This window comes from Thalia democratica, chromosome 8 (genome assembly GCF_965202585.1).
Source record: "Thalia democratica chromosome 8, ktThaDemo2.hap1.1, whole genome shotgun sequence".
NCBI classification, from domain to species: Eukaryota; Metazoa; Chordata; class Thaliacea; order Salpida; family Salpidae; genus Thalia; species Thalia democratica.
The window spans coordinates 4,304,258-4,328,310 of record NC_139172.1 but is presented as its reverse complement, the minus strand read 5'-3'; the positions used below and the strand labels follow the sequence as shown (position 1 = coordinate 4,328,310).

The 24,053-nt window shown below is 25.4% G+C and overlaps 1 protein-coding gene across 1 annotated transcript; it reads left to right on the top strand.

The window, feature by feature from the left end:
- Window positions 1-2,415: 2,415 nt before the first annotated feature.
- Window positions 2,416-24,053, top strand: LOC145842021 (apoptosis-resistant E3 ubiquitin protein ligase 1-like). The gene is made up of 19 exons (XM_082949369.1): window positions 2,416-2,630; window positions 3,172-3,289; window positions 5,835-5,934; window positions 5,995-6,103; window positions 7,624-7,749; window positions 9,178-9,362; window positions 9,677-9,842; window positions 14,332-14,420; window positions 16,086-16,181; window positions 16,676-16,756; window positions 17,491-17,635; window positions 18,678-18,808; window positions 19,591-19,773; window positions 19,997-20,173; window positions 20,889-21,017; window positions 21,269-21,398; window positions 21,888-22,045; window positions 22,589-22,770; window positions 23,467-24,053. Exons 1-19 carry the CDS (start codon window positions 2,627-2,629, stop codon window positions 23,567-23,569), a joined length of 2,412 nt encoding a protein of 803 aa, XP_082805495.1. The 5' UTR covers window positions 2,416-2,626; the 3' UTR covers window positions 23,570-24,053.

Here is a 24,053-nt window from a genome sequence, read left to right as displayed (position 1 = left end):
AGCAAGTTTCCAATCATAACTTTTTCTAAAAACTATAAAGTACAAACATTTTATTTTATGTTTTTTTTTTAGCTAAAAATCTCAATTAATTAGGAATCATTGCTAAAAAAATTGTAATTAAGTTGGTTTATAAAAACTTTAGGTATATTGAACCATCTAGATTCAATATATCAATATATTTCAATTAATTAGGAATCATTCCTTAAAAAATTGTAATAAAGTTAAGTTGGTTTATAAAAACTTTAGGTATATTGAAACATCTAGATCAAGATGCCCAAACTAATTATTGACATCAAAGATTTCTTCTTGACGGCTCGCTGCACAGATGCCAAATCTGTAAAGATCGAGAAAAACAAGTCTAACACAAAGTTCAAGGTATAATATAGCAAATGCATTTACTCAAGTCATTGAAGATAAACCCAAGGTAAAAAAGCTCTTCCAGTCTCTTCCCCAGGCTTGAGCATCAAGTTGGAATAAATGTTTCATTTTCTGTAGACAGTAAACCTTAAATAAATAGATAAAAACTGTCTGAATTCTTTTAAAAAGCCAAAAAATAACAGGTACAAAGATCTTTCATTTATTATATTAAAATTTACAATGCTTATTAAAAAGAATAAATTTACTATTTAAAGTACAATTTAATAACTGATTTAGTTACATTTTGGATTTTTTTAAGTAGATTCTACTTGAATAAGCGTTTAAAATATTTAATTAGTATACAAAAGATCTTTGTATCTGTTGTTTTTGTAAAAAAAAATAAAATAATTTGTTTATAAGGTTTTTTTAACCAATTTCATTACATGTAGATCACAATAAACAAAGCTGTCCAATCTCAACTATAAAAAAGATAGACTAAATTCAAACAATTCATTTTAAGTCCTTAAAAAAATTGATTAAAAAATGAACAAGACAATTGATTTTTAAGAAAAAAGTATTTTTCTGTGTGCTTTTTTTTGACACCTTCCATAAGAAACCCATACATGGTTGCCACTTGCTGAGGATAGTCAGGAAATTATGTTTTTTTTAACTCAGAATAACTCACAAAATTTTAAAGACTTTAAAAAATGTCAGGATAAGTTTTTTTTTAAATCATAAATGAGGTTAGTGGATTCAGTTTCATTATTTTCTTATTTTATCTAACTAATTTGGCTTAAAAACTTAAAAACAAAGTTGACCCTGCCTTGGCCCTTTTATTCATCATACACTAAATAACTTTAATTAATTATTAGAAACATGTAGGTAGATTACACATTAATTTTTAACTTGAAAATTTAAATTGAGAATAAGTTCAAACATTTTCTATCATAACAGATTTTTTTTAAATAGGAAAACACCTACCTAGTTACGTCAGAATTTATTTAAAGTTTGGTTTTATTTCTTTTAGCTTTAATTTATGTTTCAAGTATTTACATTTTGATATAGACAAGATTTATAAATAATTCTCAAATTGGTCCAGGACACAGTCAATTGTTTTTACTTGTGATATTTTTCCCTGCATCAATAGCAACAAAAAATAGATAAACAATGGTTTAATAAACTTATAGATTTTTAAACCATAGTTTATTTATTTTTTGAAACATTTTGATATAGAAATTCTGATAAGAATAGTAAACAATTAAATAGTTTTTAAAAGTTAAGTTCTACAAATGGTTTTTGTATACTATTTAGTTTTTAGTAAAGAAAATATTTCAAGCTGTTTTCATCACTTAAAAACTTATTTAGTAAATAAATACTTGTGTTCCTTCTCTTTCTAATACTACTAAGTAAGTATATAAGTTTGAAATTCTATCTCATGTTAGCTTTGTATTCTGCTGATGAGAATAGCTTGAAATATATCTTGTTTACGGTATCTGAATGTCTTTTATTTACAAAAAGTTACTGGTTAGTTAGTTATAAATGGATTACTATTTATCATGTGTACATTATTTACAACTGTACTACCTTAAGATAAATTACCTAAAATAAAATCAGAATTTCATCAAAAAACTCTGAAATTGTTCACAGTTGCTCAAGAAGGTATTGGGTAAGTTTTAACTTTGTCTTTTTGAAATGTTTTATGTTATGTATTTTTAATGCTCATGCTATTGCAATACTGATTACTAACACATGTGCTTGTTATTAGTTAATTTCACGGTTGCCAAACCTTTGGAATAACTCTGGATATTTTGAAGTTTTTAAAATTTTCACAATCACTCACAGTATTTTGATTTTTAAACCTCAGACTGACTCAGGATGGTTTTTTTTTTCACAAGAAACTCAGGGTGGTGTTAAGATTATTAGAAAATTTCAGGACCATTTTTTTTATCTAGATTTTTAATGAGATACAGATGATAGTGTTTCAATATTTTATTATTTTATTATCAGTTTTAATGATTAACTTGTTTTTTAACAATTGGAAAAAGTTAAGTTATATTTTTAAGGATTTGAAAAAACTCAGGATGACTCAGGAAAGTTTTTTGACTAAAAGAGTGGCAACTCAGTAAAAAATAGTTTTAACACTCTATCAAACTAGTGTAAACTTATTCGTAAAAATTAAAGTTATATATGTAAAAAATATAAAGTTTAAATACATGCTTTTTTCAGGTATATGTAGTATAAAAACAAAGAATAAAACTGACTAAAGACTATGGGTGAGTTTAGTTTAATAGACCTAATATGTCTATTATAGTATGTACATATGGTTTTAAATTTCCATGATTAAACAAGTATAAAACTGAAAGTTTAAATAAAATTATTAAAAGTTTTTATTTGTAACCTTTAAAAAGATAAGTATGCACTTTTATTATATTGCAACAATGAATTTATACTGAATTCACTTGAAATTTATTTTTTTACATAAAGAAATACAGTTTGTAGAAAAAAAAAAGAAGTTAAATAATTACTTTATTGTTTTTGCCTTTCATGTTAAATATTTCTATAAAACAATATTTTATTTTTGATCGTTTTAAAAAAACTTACTAATTCTGAAAACTATTTTTAAATACTTGTTTATATATAAAAAAATATTCCTTATAAATTTTTTAGCAAATAATTTTAATTTATAGAAGAATGTCAGCTAAATAAAAAAATGAATTTTTATATTGCATAATGTATTTTCAAGTATTCAAGAATTGTTACAGTAAAATTTAATAAGTACCTTTAAGTATTGTTATAACTTGAACAAAACAACAGGCACAATCATAGCTGTTGCTAGCTTTGCTTTGTTTTACTTTGCATATAGAGGACTAACAAAATTTCACAGAAGTCTGGTTGCTAAAGCTCAAAAAGTTACAGATGGTGATTTGATTAGGTAAGTTTTAAATCAAATGTTTTTGGTAAAAGCAAGTACTATATTTTAAGAACTTTGTTTATGATACTTTTCTTAAAGATTGTGTGCATGTTTATGCAGACCTAAGACCTAGTCCTTAATAACTTTTTCTACAAAATATTTTTAAATGAAAATACTTTTTTGGTATACTAATTGTCAAAAAAACTAAACAACATTGCTTTAGATCAGTGGTCTTCAACCTTTTTAAACATTGTGTACACTAAATTACTGACGAAAAGTTCTGTGCCAACTAGACTATAAAAAATATCTAATTATTAGTGAAGAATACTATTTTTTATACATTTTGAGTGCATTTGTTTATAAATAATGGTTTGAGAACTATTTTTATGTTATGATTATCTTTTATTAATAGAAGTAGAAAAATAAGGTGTCATCTAAAAATTTTTCCCCTTACTAAGTTTTCTGTGCACAGTAAAATTTTCTATGCACACTAACTTGTACAGGTGCACACTTTGATGATCACGGCATTAGATGATAGACAAAATTGTTACTATAATTTTACATTAATTGTAATTACTAAGTTTATTGATGCTGACATTTATCATATTCCCTACACAAATATTGTGAATGGGCGTACTGATCTAGTAGAATTTAATTTCTAGCAAAACTTATGTATATCTTTGAGGTAAGTTTACTAATGCTGGGTTGATATTCTATTGTAGTTAAGATTTCTACTTTAGGACTAATAGCATACTTTTCTTTGTTATGACATAAAAGTGTTATGATACTTTATCTAATTATACCTTAGTTTTCTTTCATTTTAAAACACTTTGACTGCTATACATATAAGTACCATAAAAATACTGATTTAGAGAATTTCTTGGACTAAGCTTATGATCTTATCTTTAAAAAATTATGTTGGCCACAGTCCTAATCAATAATTTATGACCTGACTGGAATATTTAATATATTTCTACTTTAAGAAGTTAAACAAACAGTTGGTAAAGTTTAGCGTACATAGAATTTTATGTAATGCCAATTTGGTATTTTTAAAAATAACTCAACTACAATTTAAACAACATAATTTAATTTTTGACTACATAACTTACTATGGAAGCCAAGTAAACAATAAAATTCTTAATAAATAATATGTACTATGTAACTCATAATGGGTAGGTGTCAGAAAAGCACAGTGTCACTTTAGCAGGGAGTGATATTTTTGCACGTAATAATTTTAAATCTTTTAAAATGTTTATTTAGATAATGTTTAATTCTCTAAAATAGTTAACTTAACTAAATAATAATTGTGAAAACTAGTTGTAACACTTTTAAAACTATCGTCTAAAAAATTATAAATAAAGTTTTTACTATGGGTTTAAAATGAAATTAGAAAAAAATTAATCTTTATATTTCTTACTTTTTATTTAAAACTTACGCTTAAAGTTTAGTCTTATTAGAATTAGTTAAACCATTTAAAAAAAGTTTTAATAATCTTAGAGCTTGTATTTATTGCTAGCTTTATCAAAATAGTTTTATGTCAAAAACTTTAAAGTAAAAATATCAAAATATTTTCATCTAAAATTAAATAGTAAAACAAGTTAATAAAGTTTTTAAATTTACTTTTAATTTAGTTTTAAGTGAAGCTTAAACTTGTAACTCATTTAAAACTTGTTTAGTTTAGTCTACATGTTGCATAGTTCATTTTTAGATTTTTAAACAATACAGTACCTAGTGGGATTTAAGCAAAGAAAAAAAAGAAAAATCAATTCTGTGCTATAATGACACTCCATGCTAAAGTGTCACTCCGTGCTAAAGTGAAACTCCGTGCTAAAGTGACCCTGTGCTTAAGTGTCACTCCGTGCTAAAGTGTCACTCCGTGCTAAAGTGTCACCCGTGCTTTTCTGACCCGTTCTCCTCATAATAATCACTGTATTATTAAGATTAGAATATTTTTGAAAACTAAATGATTAATATTTTTTTATTTTATATTCATGGGAATAAAATTGTTATTAAAAAAAAATGAAAATCACAACTTTAACTTTAGATTAGGGTTTCCCAAAGTGGCCCCCTTGGGGGCCATGACAGATACTCAGGGGGCCACAAGCAGCAAAGGCGTAAGAGGGAGAGCCATGAGCAGTAAAGGAGCGACAGAGGGGGGTGGCATAAGGTCATAATTTCAAACTCACACTTAATATTCTTGAGTTGCAGATGACAAGCAAAAAAAAGATCTTAGGTGTTTTTTATGGTAGTTTATGAGTAATCTTGTTGTAGGGGCCATGGCTTTTTTAATTTCATTAAAGGGGGCAATTGCAAAAAAATTGGAAAACCCTGCTTTAGATTATTCTCCTACACTTTAGTAGTAATCTTTATTTATGTTCTAAAGATTTCAACTTGTTAAAGTGTAATTAAAGGTAACTATGTGTCAAATTTTTATTCAGAAATTATTCAACTTACACCTTATTTTAAAAAAAAATCATGTTTTACTAAAGCTATATTATGTAAAGTTTCACATTTTTTGTTGAAAAAAAAAAAAGAATATTCAAATATATCAACAATATTTTACCAGGTATCTACAAGGAAAGTATTTAGATTGTTCAAAAACCAAAGTGATATGGAAATTTAAAAATCCTGGAGACGTCGGCAATACTGTTTCTTTTCTTGTTAAGGTTTAACTACAATATATATACAATAAGTAGTTATAAGTTCTAATGATTGGTCGTAAACAGATGTATTATTCAAATGGGGAACAGTATTCAATAAAAACAAGTGAACTAATTGAAGTTGATATAAGAGCTTCTGGAAACAAAATAATTACTGCTGAAGAATTACTAAAAGGTTGATTGTTTTGTGTAGGTTTATAAATGTTTTATAACTATTCAAAATATAGATTTAATTGTTTGCTAACAAAAGATCCTAGTGAAACAAGTTTACTGGAATAAAAATAAATAAATAAATAAATAAACTGAGTTTTGAATTTTAAGGAGAAATGCGCTAATAAAAGTGGTTACGTAGTCTCACCACTAGCGGCGCTTATTAAAATTAGATCTTGGGGTGCACCGATTTTATTTTTTGCAGCTTGGTGTACACAGAATTTGATTGGCTTGACGACCACTGGTTTAAACTACTACCAATTTTATTCCTCTTTTTAGCATCAGTTTCATTTTTTTGAATTTAGAGTTTATCTTGTTTTTTTATAAGTATCAATTAAAACTAAAAAACTTTATCTAAATTCACTACTTAATAAAATGCATAAGATTGAGGTTTTACTAGCTGTAATATTAGAAACTTTTTTTTTAAATAATAAACCAGGTGTTTATATAGAAATTACTATCAAATAGATAAAAAATTTATGACCTACTTTACATATATACCATATTTTAATTTTTTAAAAGTGTATATTTGTATTCCTCAAATCAAATAAAGTGTATTTTAAAGTTAATTAATCATTTTTAGAAAATTAAATTTCTAAGTTATACTTAAACTATAAACTTAATTTAAGTTTTTTATTGTTTTTTAGTTATTTGTTTTTACATATCAAATAAATTGTGTATAAATTTTAGTAAAAAATAAGTATGCAGTCTTTGTTTACTTTTTTTGAGACAAGTTAAAAAAATAAATAAAATAAAAAAGTTTGGTTTAGGTATATTAAGCTTTTTAGAAAGCTTTTCTTGAGTATTTTTTTCTTTTCGAAATGAAAAAACTAACTTTATATTCAAACTTTATAGTAGCTTAAATGTTTTAAAATTGATAACTTACAGTAAATACTATTAGCCTTACTTTAATTTTTAAAGGTCTTAATTAAAACAAAATATTTGTGCTCTAATACACTTAATTCTTTTAGATAAAGACAAAATAAACTGGTAAAATATATTGTATATGGATTTTAACTGTTTAAAAATTTACTTGTTGTAAATATTTTTAATTAGAGTTTTGTATTAAATTTAGTTGCAATTTTTAGTAATTAGTTTAAGTACTCAATTTTAAACTGACGCCATTTCCTTGTATATTTTTACAACACATTTCTACAAAGCTTTATATTGTGTTGTTACATTCAAAAACAATTGCCAGCTTTAATTTTCTATTCATGTGTTAAAAAACGACCCATGAATGTAACAAAAGTTTAGTAAGTTTAAAAATTGAAAGATTATTGCTAAATAATAATTATAGTCTAAAGATTTTGTCCAGGCCACTTTTTATTATGCATCTTAAATAAATATTAAATAGCATATCCAACTCAGCTGTTATTTACTAATTTTAAAACTTTTAATTTAATATTAACAATATAGCATACTCCTTTATTTTATTCATAGAATATTAATATTTTCAAGTGTGTTTATTTTTGATAAACATTTTAGAAAAAGAAGAGATATACTTTTTAAAAGTTTCTTTTACCGTCAGACGAAGTGGTAATTACGTCATTTCTATCAAATGTGGGAAGGAGAATATTCTAAAAAGTCCTTTTCAAAAGTTCTTCAATCCAGGTTGGCTTATTTTTATATTTTTAAATAAATTGTGGTTAAACCAACGTTTTATTTTATATTTTAAAAGTATTTGTATAAAACTGTTTTGTTTGAGTTTTCTAAATTATACACTTTGATTGTATTTATACCTGTTGTGTGAAATTTAAATAAATAAAATAATAAATATAATTACTTTAAAGATACTTGGTTTAAGTTTCTATTTTTATTGTTAATACTTTATCTAAGTTTTTAATATTATGATACTTATGTCTTAGCTTGAGTTATAAAATTGTAGAAAAAGTTACTTTTACCTTTTGCTAATGGTGAATTTTTATTTCAAAACAAGTTGAACTTTTGAAAATTAGATTCATTTTACTGTTTACTAAAACAAAATAATTTAAAGCTAAGAATTTTGATATTACCGAAAAAAATATGCTTTGAATTTTTGCTTCATGTTGTAGATATAACTTACCAATTTATACTCGGTTTATTTACAAAAGTATGTACTTATTTAATTTAGAAATTGCAGTATTATGTAATTTTATAGTTTTGAAATACTTGCTTTAATAACTGGTGATATTACCAAATATAAATAAAACTTTTCAATTGATGAGTCACTATGCAAGCTAAATTTGGAATACTTTATTTTGTGTTTCGCAACTAGAATTATTAATATTTATTTTTTTAGTAGAATTTTGTTGATAACTTGCATAAAGCTATAAAAAACAAATAGTAGGTTTAAACTTCAGCTTTAATGATTTATGTAATGTAGCTGTCTAAATTTTTAGTTTTTTAGCGTGTATTAGGAATTTTTGGTATACTTTTATAACTATTAGTTATTAAATTCTCCATACATTACATGAAATTTTTCATCAAAGTTGTTAAGAACTTTTAATTTATTTTTAAGACTTTGTTTTTGCTTTTACCTTAAAATTAAAAAATAATAACAACTTAAGTATTTTTTTCAAAGAAAAGCAAACGATAGTCACTGGAAAATGATATTGTAGTTTATTTTTTAGTCCTTATTTAAGTAAAATAGCTTCTTAGTTAATAAAAAATTGGTTAAATATTAAAAAAATGTTTTTCAGAAAGTTTTAGCTTAAGTAGAACCTGAGAATGTTTTAATAATATGTGTTATTTGTAATTGAGTAAAGTATCTACAAGTTATAGTTTATCAAAATATAGTTAAACAATTTAATATGTTATATTATAAAAGTCTCTAGCTGGATAATAATAAAGTCCTAAAAGGCAAATGTGAGCAATAATAATAATAATACTTTCAGATACCAAATGTTTAATTTAGTACAATTATTGCACCCGAAGAATTGTTTAAATCAGTGAAACTGTAATAGTACTCAATAATTCTTTTGTTTTGAACATATTATTATCATTAAATAATTATACATTAAATAAAAAAACCTGAAAAAGTCAGTTGTTAATATGTACCAGGTAAACTGTCCACTGAAACGACCAGGCTGGTGAGATCGGGTTACGTGGCCACCAAACTGCTCATATCAACCCAACACCAGCAACAGTCCATCCTGGTCGACTGCAGAGATGAGTTCAACAACGACTGCTCCAGCAAGTTGTCGGATAACTGCCTCGAACATAAGTTCAATTTCAACCTTTGTAAGGTTAGAACATTTTTATCAACTTGTCACATTGGAGTTGGAATTTTTTTGAATAATAGTTTAAATGTTTTACCTATTAATTCACATTATTTGAATGACTTGATAATTTACAAATATATTTAGTTGTATACGTTTGTAAACATTGTACTTTTTAATACATTTTGTGAAATTCTTTAACCTAGATCTTAACAATTCCTTGTGCTTCTACAGTACAATGTTAACATAATTAATGATTTTTCTTTCCAACGAATGAATTCAACCACTTTTTACAAATGCATAAAAGTGAAAATGCTGAAAGCTGTAATATTTTGTAAAAGGTAGGTGATGAAGGCAGCTGTGTGGCGTATATTTGGAAGGTAGAGAAGAAAAGCAAACAGGTATACTTCAACCTGACGCTTTTTCACAGCGGTCTGTACAAAGCGGAGTTGAGTTACGAAGGAAAAGTCATCAAGCAAGGGAGCTTCAGCGTATTAGTATTGACAGGTATTCAAATTAATTTTTTCATTTGTTGTTCAAACAATTGAAAAGTATTAAGGAAATGAATAATTTTTTCAATAGTTGTAAGTTATAAAGTTGTTTAATACCTTCATCATTTGGACTTAGCTACATTTGAAAAGTAGCCAGTTGGTTTTCAAAAACTAAAATATATGCAAAACTCCCTTTCAGAGTCTTATTGAAAAAGCAAACACAAAAAGTATAAGTATATTTTCAAAAAATTTGTTTGGTTCTTTGTTGTATATCACTTTTAATATACTATTTGATTAAAAACAAATACTTTATTTAAAAATAATAAAAGTTTATAAAACTTTGTTTCGACTTATTTGAAGAACATTCCATCCCAAATGTTAAACTTATAAAATGAATGACTAAAAATAATATCTTGGAATTAAAAAAAAAACAATATACACTTGATTAGTTTCAAAACTTATCAAAGCTGCGAATTCGCTTAACTAGAAATAAAAGTTTAGATTGAGATTGTAATTGTTTACACCCCTGTAAAAATATATTCAAATATACAAGCATTAAAAAACAGTAATTAAATAAACTTTTTTAAGAATAATTAACAATGTCTTAATCAGGGTAAAGTGAGCTAAAGTTGGCCGTTTCAGAAATTTAGGGGGCCATGAGCTGCAAAGGGACCACAAAAGGGCAACAAGGCCATAATTTAAAACTTACACTAGATATTAGATGTAGAGCAAAAAAAAAAAATCTTTGGCGTATTTAACATAAATTTTTAGACAGATGGGTTCATAACTTTTTTATTTCTTCAAAGAGGGCCTTGTAAAAAAAATATTGGAAAACCCTGGTCTAAAATGAAATTAGTAAGGGATAAAAATTTTAATGACCAAAATATTTTGTATAGAAGCTAATTTGTGAATAATAAAGAAGTACTATGTATAAAGTGCAAATATGGTCTAATTTTGTATTGATAAGTATTTTATATCAGTAGTTTATTTTCTCTGTAGGGTCTAAAGCAGGGTTTCCCAAACTCATTTACTAAATCGCCCCCTTTTCAGTAACTTGAAAAAAAAATCGCCCCCCACAATTTTACAAAGTAGTTTTTCTTTTGAGTACAAACTTTTGAGCTAAAAAAAGTTGTGTTCGAAATGTAATTTAGTCTTGTACTTCTTATGCACGCACTTTTGTGTTCAAAGTAGTTTACAAGACTTGAGAAAATAATTTACAGTTATTTTATTAGAAGCCAAGTAAAGTGTATTAAAATACTTAATTATTAAAAAGCCTTGAGTAAACTGTAATCAATTCTGTTTAAATATGATCTGTTTTGAAACTATTGAAACTTTTAGGTCAGTGGTGGACAACTTTTGTAGTCAGCAATTCATATTTACTAAAAATATTTTCTATTTTCAACTCGTTAGAAAATGTAATTGCGGACTGCATGATTTAGAAAAATTACAAATAAGAAAATTAAAAAACTCGAGCAAAATTGTAATAAAATGATTCAGTATTATTGTGATCTAGGAAATACTTTTGTGAACTGAAAACAAAAAGAAAGCGTATATCAAAGTATTAAATATCAAAAAACTAAATTTTATTTATTTTGCACAAGCAGTTTTCAATTTACTTAGCGGGTCGAAATTCGACTAGACCTGAGCCGTACGTTACCCACCTGAAATCTTAACTTAAACCTGACATTTTAATAATATCTCATATAAATATTTCGGACATTTAGAAGTTAATACTAAGTAACTTATTTAAGCCGCACAAAATACTTAAATTACTTAATAAATAGGCTTTTTTTTTAAATATCTATACCAGAGATTAAAAAACTTTAAAATAATAAACAGTTTATTTTACACATAATGAAATAAGTATTAAAAAATTATTTATGATCTAGTTAAAGGAAGTTTGACCGATTGGTTGATTATCTCACATGAAAAGTGGTTTCATCAACAGCTTCAGTTAATGCAGTAAATTTACTAATTTCAATGCTAAGATATATTGTAAGCAAATTAGTTGTAAAGTTAAAAACTTAATTTTTAACCTTTTAAACTACTTGTTTCGTAGTAGAATACCATGAAATAGCATTCGACTTGAAATAATCTTTAGGAAACTAAACCTTAATTCTAACAATTTTTTTCTTTATTTAAATTCAAAAAAAATCTAATGTTTTACAGTTAATTCTGTGAACAGAAAATAATCAATTAAAAAAAACTTTTAACTAGGTTTAAATTTTGTTTTGTAACTATAGCAGTCTTTTTGATGGCTTATTTAATTCTGTTTAAAAAGTTTTTTTTTCTAGCTATTAGCCTACAATAATTTAACAGAGGAAAATAGTGAAAAACTAAAAGCTAGTGTTGAAGTATTTAAATAAACTAAGTATATTCTAATTGCTAATATATATTGAATTAAAATAAAACAAAAAACAGTTGTATTAATAGTTTAAAACTCCTTGTATTATAATAAACTTTTGAACAATAATAAATCAAGTTAGAAAATAAATCTATGTTTAAGAAACTTTTAAATGAAAAAGAAGAAGTCATTTCAAATAGAGACCTCAACTTTATACTCTTTTAAAACCAAAAAAATCTTTTCAGAAATAAAAACTTTAATGGTTGTCAAAATATTACAATCAAATAATAGTTTTATAGTGATATAAGTTGTATACAGATTAAACTGGTAATAACAAAAACCTGTCAAATAAAAGTCTTTCAAACAAATTTTTTAATCACTATGCTATAAAAACTTTTAGTGTAATGTAAAACAACGAATATCAACTACAAAATTAACTAGGTCAAAATAAAATTATTAAAATCTTTAAAACATAAACCATTTAATAAATATAGTAGACTTCCGCTTGAGTTCGCAATTTGAAAAAAATCAAAAAGTGTAAACTAAAAAAATTATTACCATATTTTTTTACAAAATGACAATTTTCAATATGTTATATCCAATGATGTTATGAATAAAGACGAAATCCACTAAGATATAAATCAAACTTTCATAAAAAAAAAAAATTATATAAGCTATTAGATATTATATATATTTTGTTTTATTAATATTAAGTTAGTAATAGACTTTACTTTAGTTAAATTTAAGAAAATATAAATTTGCACTTTTTTTTGGGTAAAAAGTGCGAACTAAAGAGGAAGTCTACCGTAAATAATATTTATTTGGCATTATGCAAACCTGTTGTGGAATAAATAGTTTAATAAAACTTCTATTATAAAAAGACTACTTAAATACAATACAAACCAGGTTAAATAAGAAATACTTCAAAATATCAAAAAAATTAAAAAACTTTCATAAAATAATGTCTGCTACTGAAGTCTAATATAATGTGAAGGATGAGGAATATGACTGCTTGCAAGTTTTTCTTATATGATTCTTAATTAGTAAAATAGAGCCTTAAGTCACCTCCTTTATAAATATCTAGATTAGACCTTTTGCTCAAGATGTTGATAACTGAATTGAAAGCTTTCTCAACAACATAGCTAGAAGGAAAAGCTATAAACAACAATCTAAATTCCTCTAAAATGATCGGATACTTTTGCCTTAGTTTTTGTTGAGTCCAAAAGCTTATCGTTCTTTGGAAGAATTTACTTTAAGTTCAAGGTCAGTTTGTAAGTCTGAGAAGGTTTCGTGTAATTTGTTTACTTCAAAAGTATTTGCCTCGAAGGGTTCCATACTTTTATCTATATGATAGCTTTTTTGTGTCAAATTTAAAGTTTACTACTTAATATGTTAAAATTGTTAAAAATTCCAGATTTTTTCCAGGTTTTTTTTTGCTTAAATTGTCAAATTCTAGGTTTTTCCAGGTTTCTAGGTTAATTGCCAACCCTGTATAGTTTTATTTTTTAGTCTAACTTAGTGACTTTTCAAAAAGTAATTGGAAATATCATGAGGTAATAGTTAGTAATAAATAACATAGCTTTTTACAAACCATTTATAACCCCAATTAACATATATGTCAGGTTATAAAGTAGTGAGAGGGATTCCAATCGTCTATGATATATGTAATTGTTAAATATGGAAATATATAAATGAAAATATAGTGTTTACTTGAAAGTAGGAGTCATAAGCACTAGATTTTTTTTTTTTCATAAATAAAATAAACTTTTTTGTTTAAGTTTTACCTCAGGGTCAAATACATAATAGCAAGCTAAATATAGTAAACTAGCAAGAAAAAAAGTAAAAATCTTATGACAACCCAAAATTTTAAAATCGCCCCCTTTTCGCCCCCTTACTAGTTATCGCCCACCCTTTCGCCCCCTTACTAATTATCGCCCCCCAAAATACTAAAATCGCCCCTAGGGGGGCGATATCGCCCACTTTGGGAAACCCTGGTCTAAAGTTAAAAAGTATCACTAAGTGAAACATAATACTTCTATTTTGTTATTATTTTAATTAAAATACAAGGTTCTTAAAAAATATCATTTAGTGAACTTAAAATATTACAAACTATGGTATGAAATGACAATAAATTGTAATATAACACTTTATAAATATTAAGAGGACGAAAATAAAGAGTACAAATCCAGAAGTGAAAAGAAAAACATTTATTTCGATTGTCTGATGATCAAAGATGACTCTGATATGAATGTAAGTTAATGTTTACATTCTTTACTTTAAATAAAAAATTTTATTTTTAAATGTTATTAAAAGAATTTCAGTGTAACTTTCAATTGTAGCTTGTTAAAATAAAATTTGTTTTAACAAAGTTTTGAACAAGCTAATACAATTTATTTATATTATTTTTAGTTATTTTTATAGTTTAACATAGATAAGATTGGTAAATTGTACAGATATTTGTACTAAATTTGATATCTTGTTTAGAATAAAAATAAAAAGTGTTTTGTGTTATATGAGTGAAGATATTATAGTATTTATATTAATCTACTTGATTGGTAGTACATTTTATATGACCGTAAAAAAAGTATATATTCATTAACAAAAGATAATAATTTATTTAAAGCTAATTTTACACTTTATTTTCGTCCTCTTAATGTTTTATTTTTCTTTTTTTGTTATTAAGACAAAAACTTGCATTTGTTTTAATAATTTTACTTATATGGATTTATAAAATTTATGTGTTTTTCGTTTTATTTTTATATACCACCTTCAACTATAAAGGTTAAATTTTACTTTAATAGCGGTTTTTAGAATTGAAGTTGTTTGTATGACTTTTTCAAATATATGCTTTAAATTTGAGTTTTTACATGAAAAAGTATCTAAAGTCAAAATTTTAGTTTCAAGTATTGATCTTATTTAAAAATTATCGGAAACTATATGGTAGTAATGAGTATTTTTTCTTTTTAACTTTGTTTTATAGTTTAATAACTATTTAGTTATACATAAAAAATGTTAGTTATTAAGAAAAGTTAAAAGTGAAACTATATAATAACAATAACTAAGGATGCAAATTATAAATAGACATTTTAAGTTTTTATAAAACTGTCACTAAAACTTATATTTTTTAGATTTCAATTGGTTTGAATTAAATTACAAACATTTCATCCCGAGTAAAAGTAGTTCTAATGTCTATTAAATAATAATAAAATACTCAAAATATAATTTGTAGATTTCGACTAGCTGAAATTTTTTTGTCTTCTTTAAGTAAAAAACTAAATTATTAAGTTTATAAAATCACAGAGTATGTATTTAAACTACTGCGTATATTTGTGTAACATCATTGCTTGAAAAAAAGGCATCATGTAAAGATAGTTACACTAATCAATCTTTTTTCGGGCAACACAAAATCAATAGCGTTTGTACATGTTTCATAGGAAGTTCAAATATACTTTTAAACGAATGTATATAGTTTAAATTAAAAAAAATCATGTATTTTATTATAAAAAGATGGACCTGATACTTACGCACTTAAGGCATGACTTGTTGTTATTTTAGTTTCATTTTTTATTTAAAGTTAAATCTTCTAAATATTTTGTTTTTATTTAAAGCCTCAATAAGTGAAAATAATAACACTTGTTTTTTTTTTTATGTGTATACTGACAAGATACTAAAACTAAATATATTAACAAAAGTTACTGATTCATATGTATGAAGCTTTTGTAAAACAATATTAGAAATCATAGTTTTATAATCAATGCTACATTAAAGTACTGTAATTCTCATATTAATATATGGCTTTGAAATGTTTTCATTGTAAATTATATTGTTTAGAAAGTTAGTTTTTAAAAAAGTATAGAACGTTTTTATATTTTAAAATATCGTTTTGTATCATGTTTTGTTTTAATTTGTTACAAGGCGAAAGTGGAAGGGTCATCTCTATTCAGAAGAATTTCCGGTAAATCAGCGCAAGATAAACACACAAAAAAAGTCTACTGCTTACTAACTCAGAGGGTAAATATGATTAAGTATACATGTTTTCGTATTTACTTCATAGTTGTTTTTTTGAATTTTACACTGTACTCTTATAGTAAAAAAATAAAGATTGATTATTAATATTATTGTGTAAAACCTAAACAAAATTAAATAAATATTTTACATAAATGTTTTTAAGTTTGTATTTTTAGTTTTAAATCAAACAGTAACAACTTGTTTATTGTCAGTTACAAGGAGAACAATTTGCGAGATTTTATTTGTAATATCTTAACCATTTACACATATTAATTTCAAATGCAATCCTTATATTTAGTTTATAATTGAAGTGCCCTTTTGTTCGAAACGCTGTAAATATGAATAAATAATTTTTTTTTTATATTTATTACTAATGATAGCTTACTTTAATTTTGCACAATTTGTCAACCGGAAGTTAGTTTAAACTTTTGGAAATTTTCTCGTTCTTTTTGATAGTTTTTTTTTTTACAGTAAAATAATATTATTATACTTTAAAGCAAATAATTGTGAAAGAATACCTACTATCATTTTTACCATGGAAAAGAATTGCTTCATTTCGTGTTAACTTCAATACTGAAGTAAGTTTTCCAAACTAAATGGTTTATATTTAAGTCAGCATTATTTTACTTTATTAAAATAATTAAATTAAATAAAAATTTTAAGTCTTTATTTAAAAAAAAAATTATTAAAGCATTTAGTTTTAAATAAAAATAATTACTAAGTAATAATAAAATACGTATTCTTTTAATACTTAAGTTTTTTTTTTGAATTATTAAATAGTCAAGTAACTTAAAAACGGTAAATTAAGAGTATTTTATAACAGTTAACTATAAAACTAATAAATTGATATTACAAAATTAACCCCTAATTTGTTTACCTTTTTTCAATACGATATTATTTCTTATAATCTTAAAAATATTTTGTAAAAATTTTTTTTTTAAACCCCTACACACTTTCAATTTAATATTCATTTATCTGTTCAATTAGTACATTAAGTTTGTTTAAACTTTTAATTATTAAGTACTTAAATTGCTTAATGAAATTAAACAAAGCGAAAGTTTTGTTGAAAGTTGTTCAAGTAAGCAACAGTTGTAGGTAGGATATGTTATTGATTTTTATGCTATCTATCTTCTTTAAGAGTTGTAATGATGATTGAATAAAAAAGATTAGATATTGACACATTATTGAAAATATAGTGCCTACTATGTTACTTCTGATTAAAAAAAAGACAAATCCTAGATGGATGAAATTCGTTTTTCTTAGTACTTAATAACTTGCTAATTTAATTTAAGACTTACCACAACCTGAACAGATAAAGTTGGGTGAAGAAACTCACAGTAATTGTGACGTGGACACTCTGACAATATGCGACAATGTGCAGCCAAGCGTGACGCTCGTGTGTGACAAGAGAAACGCTCTGGTGGCCTCCTACCACGGTATTTTGCATGGTAACGTAGGTAGGCTGAACTTTGAATTTCATTTAAAATACATCACATAAAGAAGTTTTAATGATTCGATTTTGATTATTTATTTAAAAAATAGTTAAGTGACCCACCTTGAAAGAAACGTGCTTCTTTTTTGAATTAAAAAAAAAAGTATTTTGATTGGCGAAGTTTGAGTGTGTAGGATAAAAAGTATTGTTCAGAGAACAAATTAAAGCACATGTATAAAGAAAAAAAGTTAATCCAAAAATAGCATACAAAACAAAGTTTACAAAAAACTCATAAAAAGTTAATTTTTTGATATTATTTATTGTTTATGTATGTCTTATCTGATTTGTGTACAACAAAAGGTTCTTTGAGATAAACCTAAATGGTTGGCATTTGCTTACAAATATAGCCTACCATTACTAAGTTTAACTTAAAAATCAGTTATTTAAATTGATATAAGTGACCTATTATTTTTGATTATTGTACATTTTTATTGAAACATTTTTACAATATATACATCATAAATAAATAAATATACAGTAAAAACAAATCTGCATTTATAGCATGTCCTTTCATTTTAAAGTTAATTTGTTAATGTTTTGAACAAAATAAACTTTTCAATCATTAGCTTAAAAGTAATTACTTTTACCACAAAAGCCAAAATTTTTCTTATTTATTTTCCCTCTATTCTGTTCTGCTTTAAATTCACTTCTTCCAAGTAAAACTACTTATCGTTTCACAGCACTTAAAGTATTTCTAGATATACCTTGTTTTGTAATTAGGTTTAATTTAATATAGGTTCTTACTATTCAATACTTTTTATCCTGATTAACTAGTGCTATAAAATCTGAATAATAGTGGTGTGTATGCGATATAAAAGAAATAAATTAAATATTTTTTTTCTTAAATGTACTTTTTTAAACAAGGATAAACGATTTTTGAGTTTTATTCAAAAAGCTTTTATTAAAAACTAAATACTTTTAAGTTTTATAATTTGATACCAGTATACGTCTGATCAATTAAATAAAAATGAAACTTTTTTTTTATGAATTAAACTATTGTTTCACAGGAAACTCAAAATCTATGAAAGAGAAAATTCAGTACTTTTACAGCCAAGTGCGCAAGCACCACAACTTGAACTCGAATGCTTCAAGATCAAAAGCATTCATAAAAGTAGACCGGAAGGATATTATTGGCTCAGTTAGTATTTTTTAACGAAGTTTGATAAGTAGTTAATTACGGAAAGTTTACAAACAGTGAACGGAAATATCAAACTTAGTTTTTTATTCTCATATGAAACTTTTGTGGAAAATTTAAGAAAAAGTTATCACTTAGAATAGAGCTTTATTTGCATCCAAAATTATAGGAATTATATAAAACTTTAAAAATTAAAAAAAAAAATCATTAATTTTATTTTCAATTTTTCTAAAATCTATTATTTTTCTTAATATTTGAACACTGTTTAAGTTCTGGAGACGGATCAGTTTTGTACAAAGACACTTTTTCATGAAAGTGAAAAAAATAAATAAAAGAATGAAAATATAAATTACTGACCAAGGGTAACAGTAAGGAAAAAAAAAACTTCTATGAAAAATTAACCGACCAAGGTTAAGGGTTAGGGGTAACAGTGATAGTAAAAAAAATAAAAAGGAAATCAATTTAAAAGAAATCAACCCATGCAAAAGTGACGACATGCAAAAATAACCCTTTGTGCATTCTTAATACCTTAAATTCTATATATAGTTGTATGTTAAAGTCTCAAATTACTTTAATCTCAAGAAAATATTACAACAACATTACAACAGACTCTACAATGTTTTAAAAATTTTTCTTTGACCTTTTAGAAATATTTAGTTTTAACATGATTCAAAGACATCTTATTGACTTAGATCCATGTACTGGACACTTATTTAGATTGTTCATGTACAATGTGTGTTTTAATAACCAAACTTACTATATAATGAAAAATAACATAACAACAGACCCTGCAAAGTTTCAAACACTTTTCATCAAGTGATTGGAAGAAACAGTTAGAGGTGAGTTTCACCGGTGAGCAGGGTATTGATTGGGGTGGAGTGGGCAGAGAGTGGATACAACTGTTGAGTGGTGAACTATTCTCACCTTCTAAATTGTTCAGAAGCTTCAACGATGACCCGCAAGCATTGGTTTGTATTGAGCATTTTTTAATGTTATACTTGATAAAAATGAATTAAAATTGTGTTACATTTATAACCTAATTGTTTTCTGTGAGCGAAATAATATTATCCATATTTTATAAAAACTTTAAATTTAGTATATTATTTAGATTAATAAATAATTTTCTTACTTTATTATCGTCATCTGATTTAGACAATGAATTAGTTTAAAATCTTGTAACGTAAATTTCAGACGCTACCATCACCAACGGAGTATAGTAAGATGAAGAACAAGAATATGATGAACTTTGCCGGCAAGCTGGTGGGAAAGTGCTTGCTAGAAAGCTCCATGGGTCAGGAAAGATTGATAAACGCTAGATTCGCACGAAGCTTCCTCGCGCAAATCATCGGCATGCCAGTTACTTACCAGGTAATATTTTAAAACCGATATGTATAAGAAAAATTATAATTGATTTTATTTAATGATGATTATTTGATGTTGTATATCCTTTATATTTTGTTTTCTGACTTGATTGTGATGGAAAATATGTTTTTGATTTTCACAACTGTGAAAATACTTAGCAATTTTCAAAAACTTCTAAGGGGCACGTCTATGTTTAAGAACAGAGTTGTCACTATACCTGGAAGAACCTGGAACTTGACAATTTAGGCAAAAAAACCTTGAATTTCAAAAATTTTCACATGTTCAGTAGTAAAATTTTAATTTTACTCAAAAAATCTACCGAATGAATAAAGAAATTTTGTCATCATCAAATTATTTTTTTATTAAAACGGATATTTGTAGTAGCTTTACAGTATCTTTTCAATGTTTTTGTACTATTTAACACAGTTTTCTACCTTTAACTTAACTTTAAACTAAAAAATAGACACAAAGGTGTGTACTTTTAAAAACCTGGAAGAAATTTGGAAAACCTCGAAAAAATTTTGAAAAAACGAGGCAACCCTGTAAAGAAACAAAATTACTGGTATCAATTAAAAAATATATATAATATACATAAAAATTACAGCCTTTGAGGTGAAGTATTAAGGTTTAGCTGTAATTTAAATTGTAAACTTTAATATGTACCTAAAGTAAACAACTTATTTATAAAACTTAATGACTACATTTTTTATTTTTGAAACAGCATTTTATGAGTGATGATCCCGATTTGTACACGTCTAAAATATCTTTCATACTAAAAAGTGACAACGTTGAAGATTTGGACTTGACTTTCGAAGAAGAAATATATGATAAAAACAAAGTGTTTGTCAAGGTTACTATAAAATACTCAACATGTTATACTTAAAAAAATAATTTTAATCAAAAACTGAATAAAGCCTGATATTTATTTTACAAAATTGCGATAAGCACTTTCTTAAATGTAAAAATTGTTTGTATTTTAAAAAAGAATAAAATATACAAAACTATCAATTTTTTTCCACCAACAAAATATTTCTTCTACTTTGATATGTATAGTTCATTATCTAATGATTAAACATATAAGTTATAATAATACATTATCAGACAATCGAGTTAGTACCTAACGGAAGCAGTATTAAAGTTACAAATGAAAACAAAAACAAATATTTAAACCTAATTGCAACGTACAGACTTTCTACTTCTGTAAAAAACGAAGTTGAAGAGTTTGTAAAAGGTTGTTATTAACATTTTATTTTGTGAAAACTTTATATTAAAATATGTTTATAACTGAAGTTTTGTATATCTATCAAAACTTTTTTTAACCCTCAATTAACATGTATATACTAGTGATAATGAAAACAATTTGTCTTTTTCTTTATTAAACCGGCATATGTTTCTGTCTGTTAAACGAGGTAACGCAATTCAAGGAAGTTTTATACTGTAAGAAAAGAGTAACAGACATAATAACACAATCGTTTACCACACAAAAACATTTGTTAGTTCAGTAAAGAAGAGTACTGTGCAAATTGTTTTTATTATTTACTTGCTTTGCTAGGGTTTTTATTAACAAACTATAACCTTGAAATCTTGAAGATTTACATTAGTAATAACAGTTTATGTCATTGTGTGTCAATTGACTGCTTAAACTGCTAAAGTATATAAATGAAATGAGTTTTAAATTTATAACAATTACTTTTAATAAAATTTAAACTAAATATGATAGGTCTAAACTCGCTGATACCGGATCATTTGTTGGCTGTGTTCAACGAGAACGAGTTGGAACTGGTCATGTGCGGTTCGAGCCAGATACAAGTTGAAGACATGCGGGAACACGCTGTTGTCAAGGAAGGACACTACCTCCTTTCTAACAAGCTTTTACCGGTAAAAAAATTGATGTATTTTGTTACATAGTGTATTTGGTAAATAGTTTTATATATGGTCTATCTCTAACAGGGTTTCCAAAACTTTTTTTCTTAAGGCTCCTTTTGGAGAAATAGAAAACTATGTTACCCTTTAATATAATCTATCAAAAAAATACCCAAAAATATGATTAAGACTTTTTTTTTCTATCATCATCAACTAAAGAATATCTAGTGTAAATTTAAATTTAAAGCTTTATGGCCCCTTTAGTGCTCAAGGCACTCCTTTGCAGGTTGTGGCCCCTAAATTTCTGAAATGACCCACTTTGGGAAATCTGGTCTATACGGGTTCGAAATAAAGTTAAAGTTAGATATATATATTTATTTACTCTAGTTAGTCCTAAATAATCTAAGCTGAATTTTTACTTTTGTGATGGATATCTTTTAATTGTTAAACAGAAACTTTTAAGTTTCTAAGAAATTTTGGGTTTTGTTTAAACTATTTATATATTAAACATAAAAATTTTGTAGAATATATTTTTTGAATAAGAATTTGAAAACACAGAAAGTCAACTGGTTCTGGTCGGTTGTGTCGAGTTTCACCAGTGACGAGCTCGCCAGATTGGTCCAGTTCACAACCGGTAGCTCTCAGCTGCCATCTGGCGGATTCAAGTGCTTGCAGCCCAAGTTCACGGTTCACTGCGTCACATACGGCGGTTTGAACCGAATTCCCACCGCACATACATGGTTTGTTTTTGATGATTTAAATTTTTGATGATGACATTACAACACTTGATGTTGTAACGTATTTTTATGGGATAGAACAATTTATACATGTGATATTAGTTGTTGGTATTTTGGTGAAGTTATTTATATATATTTATAAAACCAACTTTCATACTTAGCTTGTACTGAACATTGTGATTCTGTGTGTAATATTGCGGTTTGTATTTTTGTTGTAAGTTTTAACATAAGATAACCAAAATATTAAAAATGAGATCCGTAATACAAATTCATGTAGGAAGTATATAAATTTACTTTAGTTTATTTATATAAAAGAAGAATTCAAATTTTTTTTTTTCAACAAATTATTTTTAAAGCTTTAATAAATGATAATATATTTTTAATGTTATTTGAGTACTGTGCTAAAAAAGAATCGTAATATAGCTTGTGTAGAAGTTTAGCAGTTTTCTAAAGCACTACTTTTTTTAGTAAATTGACTCTAAATATATTATTTATACAATATTTCAAAGATGTATACGAAAGTGATTAAGGTTTTAGATCATAGTTTAAAATTTGGAGTAATTGTAAATTTGGAGAATGTCTGTCGAGTTTGTAACTAATACTTCTAAGCAATTCTATGCTAAAAGTAATTTTTGTATGAAACTACCTTTTAAAATCTAAGTATAAAATATATAATAGAAAAAAAAAAAATTTAAATAGTTTCAACGAGTTAATACTGCCTGATTACGATTCTTGTGAGATGTTGCACCAATCGTTGAAAATTGCGATAACAGAAGGAGTAGTCGGATTTGAACTTTCTTAGCTTTTTTGATTCACTTTATATCTATGCTTTAATTTCGACTAAAACCAAGTTTTTCTTCATTTAGGTTTATCCTAATAAACAAACGTACTTTTTAGATTCGATGTATTAATCAATAAGTAATTGCTTTAAACTAGCATTCAAATTGTAGTTTTTACTTTTAACTAAAACATTTCATTGATGCTGTTAACTAAACTTTTAATCCAACTAGTGCCTATTTATTTTGACACTAATAAGTTTCTGTGTTTTTTTAACTTTACTGTTTAACGTTTAACACTTTTAAAAATTCTCACGACCGTTTTTAAATGCTGCATTCGTTAATAACCCTACGGTTCCTCAAATTTTTTTTCGAAGAATATAGTATTTGTGGACAACTTTCTAAATTTATAATTGATGTCGATAAATATTTGATGTACATTATTTTATAAAAACCAACGTATATTTTGATAATTTCACATTTTATTCGATTAAATAAGAAGCTTTTTAA

Coding starts and splice junctions, on each gene's coding strand:
- LOC145842021 (XM_082949369.1), top strand. Junction 14,421..16,085: donor AAGATGACTCTGATATGAAT/GTAAGTTAATGT, acceptor ATTTGTTACAAG/GCGAAAGTGGAAGGGTCATC. Junction 16,182..16,675: donor ACTGCTTACTAACTCAGAGG/GTAAATATGATT, acceptor TATACTTTAAAG/CAAATAATTGTGAAAGAATA.